This window comes from Candoia aspera, chromosome 4 (genome assembly GCF_035149785.1).
Source record: "Candoia aspera isolate rCanAsp1 chromosome 4, rCanAsp1.hap2, whole genome shotgun sequence".
NCBI lineage: Eukaryota > Metazoa > Chordata > Lepidosauria > Squamata > Boidae > Candoia > Candoia aspera.
The window spans coordinates 71,172,740-71,193,381 of NC_086156.1; the positions used below are offsets into that span (position 1 = coordinate 71,172,740).

At 42.1% G+C, this 20,642-nt stretch overlaps 1 protein-coding gene across 2 annotated transcripts; it reads right to left on the reverse strand.

Annotated features, from left to right (window-relative positions):
- Positions 1-1,759: 1,759 nt before the first annotated feature.
- PLEKHH3 (pleckstrin homology, MyTH4 and FERM domain containing H3) lies at positions 1,760-20,165 on the reverse strand. Of its 2 annotated transcripts, none has more exons than XM_063300439.1 (11): positions 19,820-20,165; positions 12,179-12,237; positions 10,343-10,449; positions 9,745-9,939; positions 9,247-9,404; positions 8,298-8,406; positions 7,570-7,867; positions 6,788-6,995; positions 6,283-6,495; positions 4,836-5,076; positions 1,760-2,042 (listed from the first exon to the last, which is right to left on the reverse strand). In XM_063300439.1, the coding sequence occupies exons 1-9, from the start codon at positions 19,961-19,963 to the stop codon at positions 6,487-6,489; spliced, it is 1,287 nt and encodes a 428-aa protein (XP_063156509.1). In that variant the 5' UTR covers positions 19,964-20,165; the 3' UTR covers positions 1,760-2,042; positions 4,836-5,076; positions 6,283-6,486. The 2 variants fall into 2 exon arrangements, with proteins under 2 accessions (XP_063156509.1, XP_063156510.1); XM_063300440.1 differs by having other exon boundaries at positions 10,361-10,449; positions 19,820-20,163.
- Positions 20,166-20,642: the final 477 nt, after the last annotated feature.

Genomic DNA, 20,642 nt, shown 5'->3' on the forward strand with positions numbered 1-20,642 from the left:
TACCAGTTAAGCCAGAACACTTTATTCTTCTGTTCTTTACCTGATACAGTGATCTTCAGCAGTTAATATGCCTGCTCATATCATTAATCCTATCATTAATCCTTCTGTTGCCCCTGTACACTTTCAGTTGATCATCTGTGAGCTGGGAGAATTTTAATACTTGTTTTACTCCCTTTTTAGCGTCCCACTTAATTTCTTCCCCACCATCTTTTCTCCTCCCAGAAAGTGACTAATAAATGCCCTCATTTCATGCTTCCAAGCATCCTGTCCTAAAAAGGAAGGGTTTTACACCAATTCCATATTTCTCCCAGAACTGATTAAACTACAGACTTGTCTTACTTAAGAGCCAGAATATCAAAAGCAAATTAACAGAAAAGCCTACAGTAGACTGGGTTGGTGGAGGGACAGTGTGTACACAATCCTTTTTATTCTTTCTAGACCAATAGAATGTCAGAAAGGAAGTATGTAAAGAGGCTTGGGACTCTGCCTGCCTGCTGGCCTGGCTATCAGCAGGATAATTTTCCAAAAACAGAACAGAACGGGACCAGATTTGCTGTGAAGGGAGAATCTGGCAAAAGAAAGATTAGAAAACAGGCCAAAGCGATCCAGGACGGTGTGGAGAAAATCCAGAGGAACTGCACCCAATGCATCCCTATGGGAGAGGTTATTGGGCAGTGGCTCGGAATGTTGGTGACCTTGCTGTTCTTAAGCCCTCTCCCTCTTCTCTCCTGGTCATGTGTCTTAAAATGGAGCAGTTAAGGGCTCAGGAAGAATTTCAGAAGCCGGATTGCTATTGGTCTGTGTTCTGAGTTTTGGGAAATGTAAAGAACAAATGTGATGGCTTTATCGTGGTATTCTGTATGTTAGTGGATTTTAATTGTGAAAAGCCAGCAGCTTGCTATTTGGGAAACAGTTTGTACCTTCTGGTTTTATGTTGTGTGTTGACCAGCAGAGCAGAACAGTGCTTCATTTTTAGAAAGTTACTCAGGTTTTTAAGAATATTTTATTTATTTATTTTATTTTCTACCCCTTTATTATTTTTATAAATAAGTCAAAGCAGCCAACAGCTAATACGCCTTCCTCCTCCTCTTTTCCCCACAGCAATAACCCTGTGAGGTGGGTTGGGCTGAGAGAGTGACTGGCCCAAGGTCACCCAGCCAGCTTTCAGGCCTAAGGTGGAAATAGAACTCACAGCCTCCTGGTTTCTAGCCTGTTGCCTTAACCACTAAACCAAACTGTATTTTATAAGCAATTGTCTTTATTTTTATGTGGTAAGTTGCAAGTGCTTGGAAGCATTTTTTTTTCCTTTGGGGACTTTAAAACATGGTCACAATTTCTGGATTCCTGTGGAAACAATATCAACTAGGTTATGTACTCACTGTTTATCTAACACTGGAAGATATTGGTGCATGGAAAAACATGCTTGTATTCTTTGGCTTTAATGTATAGGGGTTTGCACCCAACGTTTTAATAACCCATACCCTTGCTTAGCTTCCCTTTTAATGAACACCCCACAATAAGTCTAAATAATTACTATCGCTTTACCCCTTACTATACATTCTTAAGAGACGACCACAGGAGAGAACGTTATGGGTCTGTCTAGTTTCCAACAATCTTTGTTTAGTAGGGTGTGTCAATGGGAATAGTGTGCCAGGTATAATCCAGGTGATTTGAAGGAAAGGCACAGCAGTAAAGCTATCTTCAACTTTCTTGGGAACAAAGGTTGACTTTTTTAAAACAGAACAGGATGAGGACACGGTTTGTATAAAAGTATTTAATCAGATTAGGCGTGGGAGTAGCAAATCCCTCTGTACAGAAGACATAGTTTATCAGCTCCTTAGGAGCAAAAAATATCACTATTCCTTTCAGTGACCAGAATATATGCTGATCCAAAACCACAAGACTCCTGCCAGGACACAGGAGTCAACTCAATCAGAATTCCATCACTGGCATTTTGGGGGAATGCATCCCTGTTCGTGTGATTACTGGAAGTTCTTGATGCTGAACATGCTTGTCTGTTGATGCTGCAGAATTCTCTTCATCTGAAAAAAGAAAGCAACAGGTCTCTGGTGGCAGCTAACACTAGTGTCCTCCCAGCATATAACTGCCATTCCAAGTATCATCTCTTGGACAAACCCAAAACAAAAAGAAAATGCAAGAAGGGTTTGGTATATATGCTTTCAGTCAGAAAAGCTGGAGGAATGTTAAGAACAGAGAACATATAGCTGGAAATACCACGTTGCAGCTGTTTTGAGTGAAAAATTGAGGTAAGTTGCACAAGTGGAACTTTCTGTGGAACTTTGCTTCTAGTCAACCAGCATATGTGGCTAATTAACAGCCCAGTAAGAATATGATTTTTGTTCAAATCTGCCAAAGTTGGATAAAACCAACTTGCCATTTTAAGCAAACCACATATGGGGTTTATACATACATACACTTGAGTTCAAACACAGACATCCTTATACCATTCTGTATTTACTATTTAACATACTATGTGTTAACCAAAAATCACACATTGTACTGGAGCTGGACTCAGAATAGTACAGGAGGTATGCAGAGCTTTCTGTCTTCAACGCCCCTACATTTATTACTGGTCCCTTCTGTCATACTGAACAGACTTTCATCTTCTTGGACAAGGTGTATACAAAACTCCAGATAGTTAAAAAAAAAAAAAACTTAATTTTTTTTTTAAAGTAGACTAGGAGAGAGGATGTGTATTACCTACATTTATTGAGCTGTACGTGATTTCTGTAAACTCAATATACAGTAAGGACACATGATTCTGACTACTTATCAAGAGTAGCGCTTCAGTTCTAGATTGGTATTACTTCAAAGTCAAATAAACTTTTCCAACTCTCCCTGCTAGGTTACTACACTGTGTGCACAATTATTAGGCAAGTGAGTATTTTGACCATATCATTTTTATGCATATTTTCCACCTCCAAGCTGTATAAACCTGAATGCTTATTGGATATAAGCATATCAGGTGATGTGTATTTGTGTAATGAGGGAGGGTGTGGCCTGAGATCAACACCCTATATCAAGGTGTGCATAATTATTAGGCAGTTTCTTTTCCTCAGGCAAAATGGGCCAAAAAGATTTAGCTGACTGAAAAGTCAAAAATTGTAAAAAGTCTGTCAGAGGGATGCAGCACTCTTGAAATTGCTAAGATATTGGGGCGTGACCACAGAACCATCAAACGTTTTGTTGCAAATAGTCAACAGGGTCACAAGAAATGTGTTGAGAAAAGAAGACACAAATTAACTGCCAAAGATTTGAGAAGAATCAAACATGAAGCTACCGGGAACCCATTATCCTCCAGTGCTGTCATATTCCAGAACTGCAACCTACCTGGAGTGCCCAGAAGTACAAGGTGTTCAGTGCTCAGAGACATGGCCAAGGTAAGGAAGGCTGAAACTTGACCACCACTGAACAAGACACATAAGTTGAAATAGCAAGACTGGGCCAAGAAATATCTGAAGACGGATTTTTCAAAGGTTTTATGGACTGATGAGATGAGAGTGACTCTTGACGGACCAGATGGATGGGCCCGTGGCTGGATCAGTAACGGGCACAGAACTCCACTTCGACTCAGATGCCAGCAAGGTGGAGGTGGGGTACTGGTATGGGCTGGTATGATTAAAGATGAGCTAGTTGGACCTTTTCGGGTTGAAGATGGACTCAAAATCAACTCCCAAACCTATTGCCAATTTTCAGAAGACACTTTCTACAGGAAAAAGTCTGCATCTTTCAAGAAGACCATGATGTTTATGCAGGACAATGCTCCATCGCATGCATCAAAGTACTCCACTGCATGGCTAGCCAGTAAAGGCCTCAAAGATGAAAGAATAATGACATGGTCCCCTTCCTCACCTGACCTAAACCCTATTGAGAACTTGTGGGCCCTTCTCAAACGGGAGATGTACGGTGAAGGAAAACAGTACACCTCTCTGAACAGTGTCTGGGAGGCTGTGGTTGCTGCATAAAAAGTTGATCGTCAACAGATCAAGAAACTGACAGACTCCATGAATGGAAGGCTTATGACCATTATTGCAAAGAAGGGTGGCTATATTGGTCACTGATTTTTTGTTTGAAATGTCAGAAATGTTTATTTGTAAATTTTAAGTTGTTTATTATTCTCATTTTAACATGAAAATAAACAAGTGAGATGGGGGAATTTTTGTTTTTCATTTAGTTGCATAATAATTCTGCACACCAATAGTTGCCCAATAATTGTGCACACATAGATATGCTCCTAAGAAAGCCAAAACCTCACTTTTACTTTCTTAAATATTCAGGTTTGAGGTTTATTAACATTTTGGATTGACTGAGAGCAGTGTAGTTGTTCAATAATGAAATTCATCCTCAAAAATACAACTTGCCTAATGATTGTGCACACAGTGTATACTTTGTTTGGATGACAGGAATTTCATCACTTAGGCAGTGTGGTCCAATTACATCAAAGAACATGCAGCTGCACCTGAAAGTTCTCAAGGTTAGCATTCCCTTGGGTGTAGAACAAGGCAACCTTGGGATTGGGAATGAGATACATTGGATAACTAAGTATAAAGGTGGAGGAACAGTGGGATGTTTTCAGTAATATGTTAATTAAAGCAAAACTCACCCATCATGAGATGTTAAAATGTCACGCTATCTCAGTTGACTGGACAATTCTCATACGTATCAACTGTTCTTATTAAAGCGAAAATAATCCTTTTCTGGTCCAGAAAGGCCCTAATCAAGCTCTTAGAATATTTCTGCATGCCCTTCTCATGTAACTGGCTTTGTCCAAATATACCAATCTGTTTTCATATTCTCCAGATGGAATAACTCACCTGATGATACACCGGAAAGGGCAGAGCCAAAGCTAATCACTTTCCAACCTGGTCCAGGGAGGCTTCTGTGACCTTCAGCTGTCCCATACTCTATTTCTTCCGTTTGTTCATGATGGCCCATATCACAGAAGTGGCTGCCTTCAGGATACTACTGTGTAGATGTTCTTGCTTCTCTACTTGTTGCTTGGCCAAAGAAGAGCTGATCCACAGTCCAACAGACAATGCCCCAATAAAAAAGGCCCTGGAGGCAGGTCACATGGTGGTGAGGATAGGTGAACATAGCAAGATTAAAGCAGGTTAATACAAAACAGCTGGTTGAAGCAGGGACATCATGCATGTTTGGCAAAGTTGCCCTTCAAATTCTGAGTGTCTCCTTAAAGGTAGGCAAACTGCTACCAGTGGTCAGCTTGTATGGCTGAAACAAAAGAGTGGTAGTAAATGCATGTTAATTTTGGAGTAATATTCTCCACTTTGGGCTTGACCCCTCACATAGTATGACCCTTGCCTGCAGCACTAAACAGCAGTCTACACTGCTGGCTGTTGCAGAGATTTAGTCCACGTTGAGAGAACCATATAGCTGAACCATAGTTTCACAGGTTCCCAGTATGATTCTTGCCCACCATAGCTAGAACAGATAGGTAAGTCAAGTCAGTCCATCAAGGCAAGGAGACATCTCCCTACTTTGAGTGAATATTACCTACCATTTCAAAGTTAACAATAGGCTTTTCTGACTTACAGATTGCACTGTTTCCAAACTGTACCTTTAAAGTCTTGCAAATTTGAATTTTTATTTTGCTTAGTTCTGCCCCAGCCAGACAGGGAGACTCCTCCACTGCAACAGCATGCCACTCTTATTTTTGCTTGCTTGCATTCATTCATTCATTTTTATATAGCTGCCCATCTCAAATACATGATTTAATCGTTGGCTTACAACAATTAAAAACAAAGTACAATATCAAATCATATGTAAAAACCCATACAACACAATCTGCAGCCAAGGTATAAAAAACCAATTGTGATCAGCACAACCATTGTACAGGCTCTACCACACACCTGGATCCCCAAGTCCAGTGCAAAACCACAACTTAAAGTCCTTAAGAAAAGCCAGGAGGATCAGGGGCAATCTGATTTAGGAGATGATACTCCAAAGGGTGGGTGCAACGACAGAAAAGGCTCTCTTCCTGGACCCTGCCAAATGGCATTCCCTAACAGACGGGACCCAGAGCACGCCTCTTCTGAAGAATCTAATGGGATTGGTAGATGTATTTGGGGAGAGGCCATCCCTCAAATAACCCAGTCTGATGCCACAGTGGTTGCTGCAGCTAGACAAGCTCAGGACCTTGGTTTTTTTACCGTCAAGATTCTAAACATACTGTTGACTCTTGGACCCTTTTTTCAGTTTAGCTGTGACTGACATACATGTTTTTATGAGAAATACTTTCCATACCTGGTAAAACTATCTAGTACATTCTTTGAACAGGGGTGCTTATGCTGCCAGCTCTCCATGTGGAAGACAAATGAGTTGGGGCTGCAGGTCATACCCAAATGCAACATCAGGTCTTGGGTCACCTGGGATGAGGTGACAGTGGGGATCACAGGAGGCCTGGCCATGTCCAGCAGGAAGGTACTTAGTGCTCCAAAGGTCATGGTGTCAAACATGCTGAGGAAAGGTAAATGGGGTGAGGGGAGGAAGAGAGTGATTTAATTGAATATATATGGATAATAAAAAGTCAATAATCGAATTGTTCCACCAGACTACAGAATTAAGAAATTATACTACATAAGACCAATTCCTGGCTGTTGGTAAGAACCTAGAGTTGTAGAAGTTGCTGTTTCTAAAAAGAGATGGAAGTAATATTGCTAGCATCAGTGAGACCCTATGTTCAGCCTTTTTTGCATCCTACCAATTAAGCAATCTTGTCCCCTTCCCAATAACCCACGGTCTTGCTCACCTCCTGGACTGTAGTGTTAGATGTGACGGCCACATAGCAGGTGGTAGTACCAGGACAATGGGTGGAATGTGTTATTTCCTGGCTTCCTATCAGTGCTGCAATCTCATCCAAGGAGGGCACACACTCCCGTCCTTTGCTTTCGCGCAGGGCTTGTGTGATTAAATGTCCATAGTGGGTCACTGGTGATCTTGGGAACTGTTTCTCCATCCTATTGGATCAGGGAAGAGATGGTATTAGGCAACTGGCTCCATAAAGTCTCAATAATAAGAATTGCACCCACAAAAAGATTCCTTCTGAAGATCTGCCTCGCACATTGCTCAAATCTGTCAAATAAATTATCTTTCTAATCCACTTCCTGCCTACTAGACCATAAGCAGACTTAATGGAAATTTATTGGCAACTGGAATTATGTTGTCTCTGAAAACATTAAAAAAGGGAGGGCATCTTTGTTCACACCCTTGTGAATAAGAGCTACTGGGGACAGAACAAAGAAGGATGTTGTACACAGACACTCCTACCCTTTCACTTCCCTCAGATGGGGTGAAATATTTTTTGCCAGATGCTTTGCATTCACTGCTTTAAGTTTGTGACCAAAGTATTACACTATGAATGGGAACTTGTGGCCATCCAACTATTGCTGTATTACAGCTACCAGCAGCACCAACTAAAACAGCTAATGGTGAAGGTCATTGGAGTTGTAGTTCTTCAACAGCTGGAACACCTGAAATTTCCCACTTCTGCATTAGACATGTTTTACACTGTTTTCCATTTCCCCTGCTCACCGCTGCAAATGCAGATGCAAGTAGCAGAGTATAGGTACAGAAGGTATAAATGTGTAGCTCATGCACACAAGCAGCTGCCAGTAGCGCAAATCTGTGGGTGCCCCTGGAATAGGTGGCTCTGTTGTCTGTTTCACCAGTTGGCAGAATATTTCATCCACCAGGGCTGGAAGGTCATGGCAGGTTTGCAGGACCCCCTGCATGAGGAGGGTTGGATCTCGCACTTCTTCAAGCTGCTGTAGTGAATGGAACAGTTTGACAGCTTCATCACGAAGCCCTGAATAACCTTGGCCACCTGAAGCTGCAAAATTGGGTGAGGTAGGAGGAAGAAGATAAGAAGACAGCAACAATTAGGTAATATACATTTAGATCTGCCCAAGCCCTTGCTCTCATTTTCTCCTCTGTAGGTGGAGAACTGCCCAGGCCTTTTACAGGTCAGGACATTTCGTGGGCACACAGTTTGTATTTAGGTCAAGGGTTGCATTTGGTCTTTAAATATTGGGTTGTGTGGGATTTATTTTAATCTAATTTAAATTCAGTACAGGTGATATAATTTTTCAAATATTTAATAACGTTTCCTTTCTGTCATCTTAAATTTTAATGGGGTGGTAAGTTTCCCCACCTCTGAAAGCACAGCTTTCCACACCACAAGCAGCACAGCTTTAACATAGAACAATAATGAAGTCAACAAATTAAGGATGCTGATTACTAGCCAAGAAAAGGCTACCTACCTGCATAAGGGAAGGGCAGGAGAGGGGCATAGATTGGGCCAGCTGTGTAACATAGGATGGGATTATTGTGATAAATTTGATCCAAGATTTCTGGGCTGTTGCGGTTCTCCTGGAATAATGAGAGGAAAAGTGGGGAGAGAGAGATCTAGGCTATATTTCTACTCAATAGGATTACTGAAGTTAACATCATGTACATGTATTTCATGCAAAATTCTTAGGACTAGTGTTCCAATCTCTGGAATTGCCATGTGTCCAAAATAGTACCCTCCTAAGCAGAATGTGCTAAGATGGCTGTTGTCATTGTAGAGGGCATGGCCCTTCAGGAGTTGCTGTTTTCTGTGACTGACCCAGTGTGTGTGGGTTTCAGGAACTTTCCAATTTCTGTCTGTATTTTATAATGGAAACGCTTAGGAGGACTGGATAACTTATTTATACAGTTGTGCAGCTATGGAGATTAATTGATACTAAATAACAGAAACTATCTTTACACTTCCAAGTAAGTCACTAAAATTCAACTTATTTATTTATTTATTTATTCCGCCTTTATTATTTTTATAAATAATTCAAGGTGGCAAACATACCTAATACTCCTTCCTCCTCCTATTTTCCCCACAACAGCAACCCTAGCACCTTTTGAACAAGATCTGCTCACCACCACTTAAAAACCAAGCCTCAAAATATTTTGATGTGCTTAAAACAATTTGAGGAATTAAAACTGACATTGAAATCAAACTATTGATCTAACCATAAAGAGTTCCTAGTCCACTAAGAAACACTGTATGTGATTATCCCTTTTTCTACCCCCACCTCAGGGAAAAGCCACTACAGGAATGTGTCCATTGCCTATTTCTGCAAAAACTCTCCCAGACTCCTATTGCTAGTTAACCAAAGATACAGGCCCCCATTCCTAGTCCCAGCAGCATGTCCTTGTGCTCACTCTGTTCCTCACCTCAATGTCACGCATGAGAAGCTGAGTGGGAGTCTGCACAGGGGCCTTGCTGATGATAACCTTCTGCAAAGCACAAACCCAGTGCACAGCTTCATTTAAGTGTTCCGTATAGAGCCGGTAGCAGTGCTTTCTGCCAAAAACCGTCACTGCCCAGTAGCCTGCAAGAGTGGGATAAAGAAGTACCAATATGTAATTAACACGAAGACACATGCGTAATCATAGACAAATACAAGGAAATCTGACCTACTTTCTTACATTTTAAAGATGTGTGGATTATATTTTCAATGCGTGAAAGGGGGCAAAAAAATTAAAATGCTTCTTAAATAAATCTATGCACTATGGATATCTTAGAAGCAGACCATAGCCTGGTAATAAAACTCAGAAAATCAAGCCTTCACTGAAGTCATTGGATTCCCTCCTCCTGTCACACAGATATCACAGCAGTATTAAAAGCTGAGCATGAACCTCTTTAACCATGCAAGAGCAGACAATCTTTACCTGTTTCCTTATAGGTTTGCTTGTCGGGCCATAGCACAGAGCAGAGGCTGGTGAGAACAAGGGACCCAAGACGCTGGGCGCTCACCTCACACCCACTGTAGTAGTCTAGGGACTCCTCTGTCAACACAAACCAGTATTTGCGAGGACGCAGCCAGGGCGTTCTAATACCTCCTCGGACCTCTCGCTGCAGCCAACCTGGAAGATGAGAAAAAGAAAACTAAACTGGGTCCCCTCAGCCTTAATATCCTTTAGATTTTTTATTTTCAAAAGATTAAAGATACGGGTTTCTGCAGCCTGAGCTCTATTTCTCAGCATGAACAGAGTATCCTAATTGCAAACTGGAGCAAAATAATGCTTAAACTGGAAACAATACTACTCAATAGTGTCAAGGTGTCTTGGTTTCAATACAAGTTCTGACTATGGTACTCATTTTGGTGCAAGTTCCCAGACCAGAAGCTGTTTCCTTTCAAGATGGAAGCTGCCATTCCTCTAAATTACAGGATAATCCCACCTTTAAAAAAAATTAGATGACATCAGATGGCCCTGCCATCCTTCTTAGAGATAGGAGAAAGAGTGAAAAGGAAACAAACGAACAAACCTGAGTCTAAGTTCCCACCTTTCACAATAGCATCAGGTTCATGTTGCATCCTTCCACACGTCTTCTCTGTAATAAGCCTGTGTGTCTCTTCGGTCACTGGCAAAGACCTGAGGGTAGCAAACAGAGGAGGAGAGAGAGGCATCAGTCTGAACTACATCCATACAAATGAAAGGACACTGATCTTTCCTTAAGATTAGACCCAGATGTCTTTCAGTTTTGCCCCCAGAAGAAAGAAAATTGCTGGGATCCTGATGTTATCTATCCCAAACCATTGATTTTCATTTGATGGATCAGGAGCTGCTACTGGTTCCAGACAGATTTTAAGTAGGTCACAATAGCAGTACAGTATTAACAACACACATGGTTTGGCTAAAAGTGAGCCTGGAGTCTGAAAAGTTTGGGAAAACCTCCTGGTGTCTTCTCAGAGGGTTCTATCTTCTATACACTTCTATTCCCATACTTGCTCCCCTTTTTTCAAAGAAAAGGGGGGGGGGATACTGCCCCCCAACCCTCTTCCTTCCACAGTTATGGGAAACTGGTCTGAGATTTTGCACTGTTAACCTCAGACTAAAAATAAGCTGTTTATATAGAAGGGCTGCCAAGAATTTGGGAAATGAAGGAGCTCAGTTGAGGAGAGGATGCTGGCTGGATTGCCTGAGATGAGGGGGGAAGAGAGAGAGAGAGAGATCTTGGCATTTGTGCATTGAGGGAGAAAGGGGCGGGGGGAGAGGAAAGGAAGGAAAGTGCTTCGTCCTCCCTATTTATGATTCTTTATAGCACGTTACATATGGTCCAACCCCACAGATTACTGCTTTCAGAAATACCCTATCTATCTGGTAAACCAAGGCTCTCAAAAATGAAAAATTCAGAAGCTTATCTTAAAATTACACATTCCAGGTGCTAGATTAACTGATAAGAAAATTCACCTCTGCACATGCTCAGGGCATTATCTACTACTCTTCTATTTCTACTTGATTTGTCTTAGTACTGAGATTAGGCGTTGGGGCTCAAGAACAAATTAGGTACATTCTTGGGCCCTTCTTAAGTCCTCTGCTCTCACGTCTTCCTGTTCCCAATTAAGCTTCTGTCTCATTCACCTTCTCCCTTTCTCCCAGCTACCTTCTGGGGCAGAATCCCAGGGACCTCATCCTCACAAAAGAAACTTCTACTTCCCTCTGCCTTTTCCCAGGCCCACTCTGGCAACAGATAAGATGTGGGAGTCACTCGCCCAAAGAGTCACTTCCTTCTTGGCTATGCCTTGTCCCAGCTGGGAACTATTAGCTCGGAAGCAGAGTGGGAGACGCGTGGGTCACCAGACAGAATTCTTCCCATGGATTCTTCTGCTTTCCAGCTGAGAACAAACTGAAAACATCAGGATCGAAGAGAGCAGGTACACTTGGAAGGCATTAATTTGGTCTTAGGGGAGACTTGGGAATTATACCCAATATTAGGGTTGAACCCTAAAGTGTGAAGTAATCATGAAGATTATAATGTTTTCCATTCCTTTCTCCTCTTTTTGCTTCCCAATTTAACATATTGCCAGCTGGAAGCCTGAAGACGGATCCCTTCTCAAAGGAGAAACCAAGATGAGAGTACTGAATAGGGAAGGGAGGGATGGAAAGTTTCTGGTCTGGAACAGAGGAGGTTCTAGAGGAGTCAGTCAAATGAATATCAAGTACCTGCATTTCTTTTATGTGCGCAATAGCCAGAACTGTGACTCTGCCAGACATGCAGCAATTCCATTCTCCTGTGCACTCACAAAATTTTCCCCATTGCAGTGCTGGTTCCCCTTCACTATATTCCCTCCTCCCGCATCTACAACCCTTCACTGCTCACCTTTCGGAGCAACTGCTAGCACGACTGGGTTGAGTGAGGTTCACCTGTAAGGTAGAGTCCTGGGAAAAAGGGGGTGAGGAGAGAGAGAAAGAGAAGAAATAGGAACATCATCAGGATTCACTCAGAACTGAACATAAAAGGGGTGAGAGTTAAATTTTAGGAGAATGAGGGCAGAAGACACACTGGAAGGGTTAGAAATTAGAATTCCAAGATAGACAATACTTCCAGCCCTGCAATTTCATCATTTATATATTCAAAAGCAAGAGGCTGTTTAAACAGAGAATGGGAATGCATAATAACATTCATACATGCGGGACACCTCCCAACCCCACAAGGAAGTAATTTACTAATTTGCAGCTTTCCCAGGCTGCCTAGTCTGCACTATTGCCCCTCCCAGGCCAGAGTCTAGCTAGCCAACCCTCTCACATCCCGCAAGCTGCAGCAGCTGAACAAGTTCCTGTATCCTTAGCCGACCTCGGTGTTGGGCTCCAGTCTGTTCAGAATTGCACAAGCACACTGCTGAGTAAGATACAGCCAAAAAAAGTCCTATTGTAGCCAAGGCTTCCTTCCCCTGCAAGGGGAGAAGGGGAAGGAGCAGACAAGCCCTGGCAGAAGACAGGAAACTATAGTCTCAGGCACCTAATTCATGCGAATGCCCGAACATTGGGCAAAAATGGGAAGTGAGTTTGAGATGCAGCTGGGAGAGTTTGGCAAAACTGTAGGATACAAAGCATTGTTCAGTCTAGACACAGCCCCCACACAGATCCCCCTAATAAAAGAGGATGCTGGATTTGTTCTGAGCTGCAGGGAGGAGACAGAGAGACTAAATATAAAGTCAAACTGAATGGGGGAAAGCAGGGAGCTACTGCAACAGGTACTAAGTAATGGACAGGACACCAACTGTCCTGTGGCATTTTAACACCTGTTGTAACTTGGCCCAAGTTGGCATAGATCATCACAATCCTGTAAGGCGGGGAGACTAGCAACAGCCATCAACAGAGCATGGAAGAATTAAGCAACATAAGAACTGGAAAAAATTAAAATGGCTAGGAGACAGTCATAAAAATTAGAATTGTTTTCCATCATAATTCACTTTTTAAAATCATATTCTGAATTGCAGATATGGCTGGATCTAGGCTGTAAAATGTGGTTTAAATTATGGCTGAGGCACTTAGAAAGCATCTCACATGATGTTCTTGCTTGCAACTTAGCTTTTTTGCAGTTATATAGTGCTTCCCACATCTCTCAGCCACAACTTTCATGCTCCGGTTTCCCAGAGTACTGAAACTAGTAAAGAGACTATGGAGGTTGTAGCTGCTAAACTATATATTAACTGATTCCCATTATTTTCAATCTGTATGAGAAAGAATGGCATGCATTACAATGGACAGTTGTACACACAGGGAGGGAAAGGGGAAAAAAAGTTGAGAATGTACAAAAAGATGCACTTCTGAAAACAGTTATGATGTAAATGTCTTTATTATCATGAGGGGAAAAGACCCTGAAAAAGACAAGGCATATCTGAATGTGCATGGGATTAGCTTTGCAACAGGCTAGCTTTGTTTGAAATCAATTACTGAATTTGGAATTTATAAATTTATAAATCTAACATTTCAGTAATGCTGAATATGTACAACTTTACCATTCTTCAGCTCTATAAGAGAGCAAATCAAAATCATGAGTTTAGTGTTATATCTTATTAAATTTGGTCATGTGCTGATACCTCAACAACAGTGTTCTTACAACAGTAGAATATGAGGGTTGAGGTGTAAGAGCAAATTTGTATTAGCCTTAAAATTCCTTTGGTTTAAGAGAATTGCTTTGGAATTGCCTTGTTTATTGTGAAAGAAATTCATTGACTAAATAAAGGAGACAGAAGAGAACAGAACCGAACATTGTTGTACCATTATAATAACATTTATACTATTTATAAAAATGTCGACACACTCTCTCACACACAGCAGCAATTTTCTGTCTCACAAATACACTGAGCAATGACATATATTCCCTCTCCTTCAGGAAACTGCAGTCAGTTGACAGCCATTTTACTTTTAGGAAGCAAACACCTCTAAAAAAAAGCTTCAATCAGACATGCAACTTGTCCTGAATTAAATTCCCACCAATTAAAAAGAGAATTCTGAAACTTCAAATCTTTCGAATACACTACAGATTTTCATTAAAACAGTAAAAAGGTGCATTATATGCATCATACTTCTGATATGTTCAAAGCTACCAAGAAGACAATGTTTGGCATGAGAGGAGTTGAAGAGGGATAGTCTGACCACTTGTAGAGCATTCCTGCCCCCCATTCCTGCCATTGCTCTCTCTCTTTTGACCCCCCCCCCATTTTTCTTCCAACTCTTTCTCTATGTGGGGTTCCCTCAACAGCACTGAAAGTAAGCAGAGGACCCTCATGCCCAATAAAACACCTGTTGCCCAATTCTTACCCAAATGAAGATACCTTTCTGACAAAAGTATATTTATTGTTCAGGACTGTGGCCTGCACAAGCTGCCAGCTCAGACATACAATACACATTTTCACAGGCTCTGACATACAATCCACCTTCCAAAGCATGGCTCTTAGTTGCATACAGATTATAAATAAAATAAATATCATCATGTCCTGCCTGACATGGGGAAATGGCTGATGTTACACAGTTTCCTTATTTGTACTGGGAACATTAGGCTTGACTTAGTACCACACCAAAAAATAGCAAGAAAATATGCAATTGTAACAGCCCAGTGCCATCATATGATCTACTGGGAGCACTTTATTTTCTTTTGTAACTTTTAAGATGGTGGCCATATCACTGGGACCTGAACAGCTGTCATTTATCTTTACTAACATTGAATATTTGCATTTTTAAAATTTAAAGTTGAAAAGAGTATGTATGTTTTATTTCTCCTTTTTTAAAAACAGTTCAGTTTGATTTTGTTTATATTTGATGAGATTTGATTTCAAAGAAGGGTTGAATCATATTTTAGACACAATCCTCCAGGCTACATGGCCCGGAGTTTGTGCTATGAAATTATGGTGCTTACTTATATTTTTATTTTTCACTCACCAGAAAAGCAGTACAGATTGTGACAGCCCTACCTCTCTCACACAGCACAGGTAGGGGGAAACATGACAGTTGAAGCTCCCCTAGAAAAAGGGGTAGTGGCAACAGGAACTGCCAAGCTGCTACCCCAAAGTAGGAGGTGTGGAGACCAAAGGGCTTAAGGGGAGAAGTTGTAAAGCCACCAGTCTTCCCCTTACAGGCTTAGTCATTCTATTACAATTGTGAATTCTGATTTATAAAATTCAGAGTAGCTTATCAAACACTCATGGCAGTGTGTTGTAATGATCCAGGGTAGAAAATTGTTTGAAAAATAGACTGTAATAAAGACTTATGCTACAAAAAGGTCATTAATTTTTAAAGTGCCGTAGGACTTCCCTCGGAAAAACAGTCATTCTTAATTTTTTTAAAAAATGAGCAGGGAATTAAAGTAGGCATCATTCAGCTTAAAATCAATGTTCCTCTTATTTGGAATTTTGCACCTTAAAAGTGGAATGAAAATATATGTTTGAACTTAAATAAAGACTATATGTGGAGTATTGAGAAGAACAGTATTTTTGAAAATCAATAGTGAAGAAAAACTGTCAATAAATATGGAACAAGAGGTTAAAGCGGGAAAGTTGCTCCTGAACCTAGATAAAGGCTACGTTTACATAATTGTATCTGATCAAATATTACTATTAATAAATGCATAGAATAGTGCTGCACAGTTTGGTAGAGCTGGCAAGTAGAACTCTATGGGCTGTAAAATCCAAGAACTTCCATTCCACACTGAAAAAAAACTCAGATTATGACACATAGTTAGAACATAAAACTTAAGTAAAAACTACTGAACGGAATGGGGAATGCTAGACTAAAACCTCAAATGCTGCCTCAGTCAAAGATTTATAGAGTACAGCCTTTCTACAAAGGAAACAATGGCAGGAAGAAGTTTTTCAAGGGTACAATAGCCCACAAACTACAAAAAATAAAAGCTGCCCTTTCACGCAGTTTATATTTGTTGAAACGGCATTTACACTTAGATGTATTTCCATGTTTCTGCCTTTCTGATTAAAATAGAGCGTCTGTGTTTCCATTTGCTCCATCTTTCAGCTCTGCCTCCAGGCAGAACATTTTGTGGGGGTGAGAGGATGATCTATCTCAAGCATGGCAGATACCCTCTGAATAAGGGGGCAATCTCAGGTGATGCTTCATCTGACAGTTGTCAAACATTACATGACTGACTTCACTTTCTGGTCTCTCCAAATTGACAAATGGTAACCTCACATCTGTCAGAAGATTCTGGGAGCTTCATACAAAAGTCCATAGACAGCAACATTCTGAGCATATAACTTAGGGGGCAAAAAAGACAAGAGGGGTAGTCGTAGAGGTTTGTATGATATGCATGATATGGAGAGAGAAAAAACATTGAAAATCTCTTTATTAAGCTGGCAGACGATTCAGGGGTAGCAAATAAGAGATTTTTTAATTACTGCATAATTAATTCAGCAAATTAGCTACCAGAAGATGCAGGAGCCACGGGTTTAGATCAGCTTTCTCCAACCTGGCATTTACCGTAGGTACTAGGCTACTATTCCTGTAATCCTCAGCTAGCCATTTGTTTCAAAACAGACCAATGAAGGGAAGAAGGTCTAATCTTATCAGTGGGTCTTAGCAATTAGAGCTAAGTGAAAATGGTAGATTCAGAGGCACTCTTTTCCTTGAATATCAGGGAAGAGCAAAGGAGGGCTGTTGATTCATAGAACCTTCCATTTGATCATTTGGAAATAGGAGGATGGATTTTGGGGCTTATCCAGAATTATTCCTCACTAGGGGGATCTGTGTGGGGGCTGTGTCTAGACTGTACAATGCTTTGTATCCTACAGTTTCGCCAAACTCTCCCAGCTGCATCTCAAACTCACTTCCCATTTTTGCCCAATGTTCGGGCATTCGCATGTATTAGGTGCCTGAGACTATAGTTTCCTGTCTTCTGCCAGGGCTTGTCTGCTCCTTCCCCTTCTCCCCTTGCAGGGGAAGGAAGCCTTGGCTACAATAGGACTTTTTTTGATATGGGCCCCATCAAGGCCCTCAACTCTCACAATAAGGTCACTGCTGGGGGGGCTAGATTTGGCACATTTCCTTTCCTTACTTCTAGGTGATCACACATGCTTCCAATGCTCTTGCTCAGGAGGACTAAGCAGCAAGTGCTCCTCAGCCACTACCAGGCAATGCGGGTGAGGAAATGCTCCAAGAGTAACATGTATTTAAATATCCCACCTCCCACTTGGCACTTCCTTGTACTCATATCTCTAGCAAAGGGCATCTATGTCCCCCATCCCCCAACTTGCCATCCAGTGATAATTTCATAATTTCTCCTTAACTGGTGGGGTGGGTGAAGGTTGAAGGGCACAAATCTACAATACAGCTAGAGATAGGGATAGGCTGGCTAGTCAAGGTTACTACCCACTGTACAGATGCTCCTCTAAAAAAGAGTTAGTGCTTTCTCGCCTGTGGAGTTCTAATAGCGGATTTGTAGAAAACAAAGGAACTGCAGGCCAGTTTCTTCTACCAGCAATACTGAACTGCCTCAACATGTTATGTCTCGTTCATCTTGACAGGGCCTACCTTCTACCTAGGAAAGCCTGAAAGAGAAACTCCTCAGAAGAAAATGTATTCAGCACATCTGAGCTCTGAGTTAAGCTGAACTTTTTAAGATCCTTTGGAGTTTTAAAGCCAGCCAGCCAGCCACCCACACCTCAATTTAGTTCTGTCCTAGAGGACAGCCTGGCCTTTTCACTGTGCCAAGAAGTGACGCCATGAAAAATATTATCCAGACAAAGGAAAGATTTCCTTGGGGGCTGAAATCTTTCTGCCCTAGTATAGGCATCTTTATGCCTTTAAACTATGGCTTCATTTGAACTAAAGCTCAGCAGTTTGAACCTGATTGGAATGAGAAAGGATTTAGATATGTGATAAAGGCAGTATTAAGTTCAGTAGGTACGAAGTTCACTGCCTCCATGGAAATCGAACCATCCCTCACATCAGTCAAGAGAACCTGAATCTACTTTCTGGAAATACACAGGGCTGTTAAGTGCTTCATATTTGATTCCCAAAACCTGGTTTGGAGCAGGTGGGAGTGCAAATGTAGCACCTGTCTGTAACTGCAAAATCAGAAAAAGATGTGACAGCTTTAAAAAGCTGCAAATAGGGCTTGTTTGCATACCCATGCACATTTGGACAATTGCTAAATAGGGGTGGAATAAACAGTTCATCTTGCTAGTTTGGCTACTTTTTCTGAAGGGAATGACCAGCTTCAAATGGAGGTGGCAGAGGAATGGCAAAGCAAAATATAGGGTGGAAGACCTGAAGGTCCTACTATGAACTCTTTGGTAACATTTTGATGGGCTCTACATGCCAGCTGTTCATGCCAATCAACACTCAGCCTTGCTCTCCATCACTTTGAGACTGAGCTTCCAGCTCTTTGACTCTCTGCCATAATTAAAAGGAAACAAACTGGGAGGAAGAAATTCCAAGCATCCAAGACAACAGCTTGTCCTATATAATTCATGGTAGCGGCATTACATAAATATGAGGAAACACTAATTTTTCTGCTCACCTGGCCAGCAAACCACTCCTGCAGTTGGATTAATTCAGAGGTGAAGAACATGTGTCCTCCAGATTTTGCTGCTCTGATAGCTTCAGCCAGCATAGTCCATGTTGATCGATTATGGGAGTTATCATATAGCAACACCTAGAGGCTCACAGGTTCCCCATTTAGAGGTTAATTTGATTTATCTAAGGAAGATGGATTCGCAAAAAAAAAAAAGGAGAATGTACTGTATATACTCGCAAATAAGCCCATCCGCAGATAAGCCAAATGTGATTTTTTGGGTGTATTTTGGCACCTAAAATTCTCAACTTATCTGCAAGCATATACAATAGTAGGAAGGCCATTAGCTACAGAGATATAATAGATCCTTGTGGGTTAACACTGAGAAAACTAAACAGATTAGAAGGGGAAAAGGGTAGGTTGAGAATTACGCTATCAAAAAAGATAGAACCCCTCCACCAGAATAACGAAATATCTTCCAAAAATGAATCTGGACATATTAAGCTATCTTATCAATGAGAGCTGTACTGTAATGCCACATACTTTGAAGGGAATCAGGCTGGGAAGGCAACATCAAGGCATGCTCCTTTACAACTCTTAAAAAAAACTACTAGTAGAAGAATGTTGGCCCACATTTAATCTGACTCAAGACCAGAGTTGGATGCTGCTGAGCACGTTCCAAGTTGATACTTAGCTGTAGTGAAGCCGCACAGATGGGAAGACCTTCCAAGTTGGAAGAATGTCCAAGTACTATTTATTAGTACTTTTTATTAGTTTTTATTTTATTAGTTAACCTATGGGAAATCGCATCCCAGCAATTACATAAGATCTGAGTCCGGACCAGAGGGGAGTGAATAACGAATTGAGACACGCATATGCCTCCAAGACCACAAAAATGACAGATTATCTTCCTTCTAGCTCTGCGTAAGGTACACTCCCAAAAGAATGGAAGGAAGGTCTGAGGTTGCTCCCGCCCGCCTGCGCACAGCTCACCTCATCGCCTTGACTGCGTAATTCAAAGGATTCTTCTTCTTCTTCACCGGCCACCCCCTTGCTTGCCTCACAATAGTCGCGTCGCAGCAAGGTGAAGCCTTGCCTGCAGCACAGCAGCCACCATAAGCCGCCGGGGAACGGCATCCGGAGCTTCGATCCGCGCAGTAGAGGCAGGCAGGGAAGGAAGGAAGGAAGGAAGGAAGGGAAGGGTTGGGCTGGGTTGGGTTGGGTTGGGTTGAGGCGCCCAGGGCGCGCTTAGAGAAGGCAAGGGGAACCTTCTGGCGCCTTGACCTGGCCGTCTGCGCCGCTTGCCTAACCGAGTGATTGCCCCGCCACAGCTCTCCCCGCCCCCGTCCAGGAGCGGGGGAGGGGCGCGTCACGGCAAGGCCCTGCCGGTTGCCCAAGAAAGTGCCACCCTTTCCGGGGGGCCGGCGGTGTATTTCATCACGTGGGCTGGCTTGGACGGGAAGGGACGGCCGGTCGGTCGGGAGCGCTCTCGCTCTTCCCCCGCGCCTTTGGCTGGAAGCGGGGCTGCAGTTGGCTGCCAAAATTGAAATGCTTAGAAGCAAGAAGAAGTGTGTACCAAAAGCGTCACTGGAACAGGATGGTGTGGTATTTCTTTCCCGAAGCATGGAAATCGGGGGCGGGAATGGGAACGGGTACCAGGAGATCCTAAACTTTTGAAGGGCGACAGGGAACCTCGGACAGTACGAAACGACGGTTCTAGCGCATTGGGACTGTTCACGCCGTCTGCTGAAACTCAGACTAGCGTTTGTGCGAACCAGTGCAGACCAAATACGGGTAGCGATGGCTCAGTGTGTCG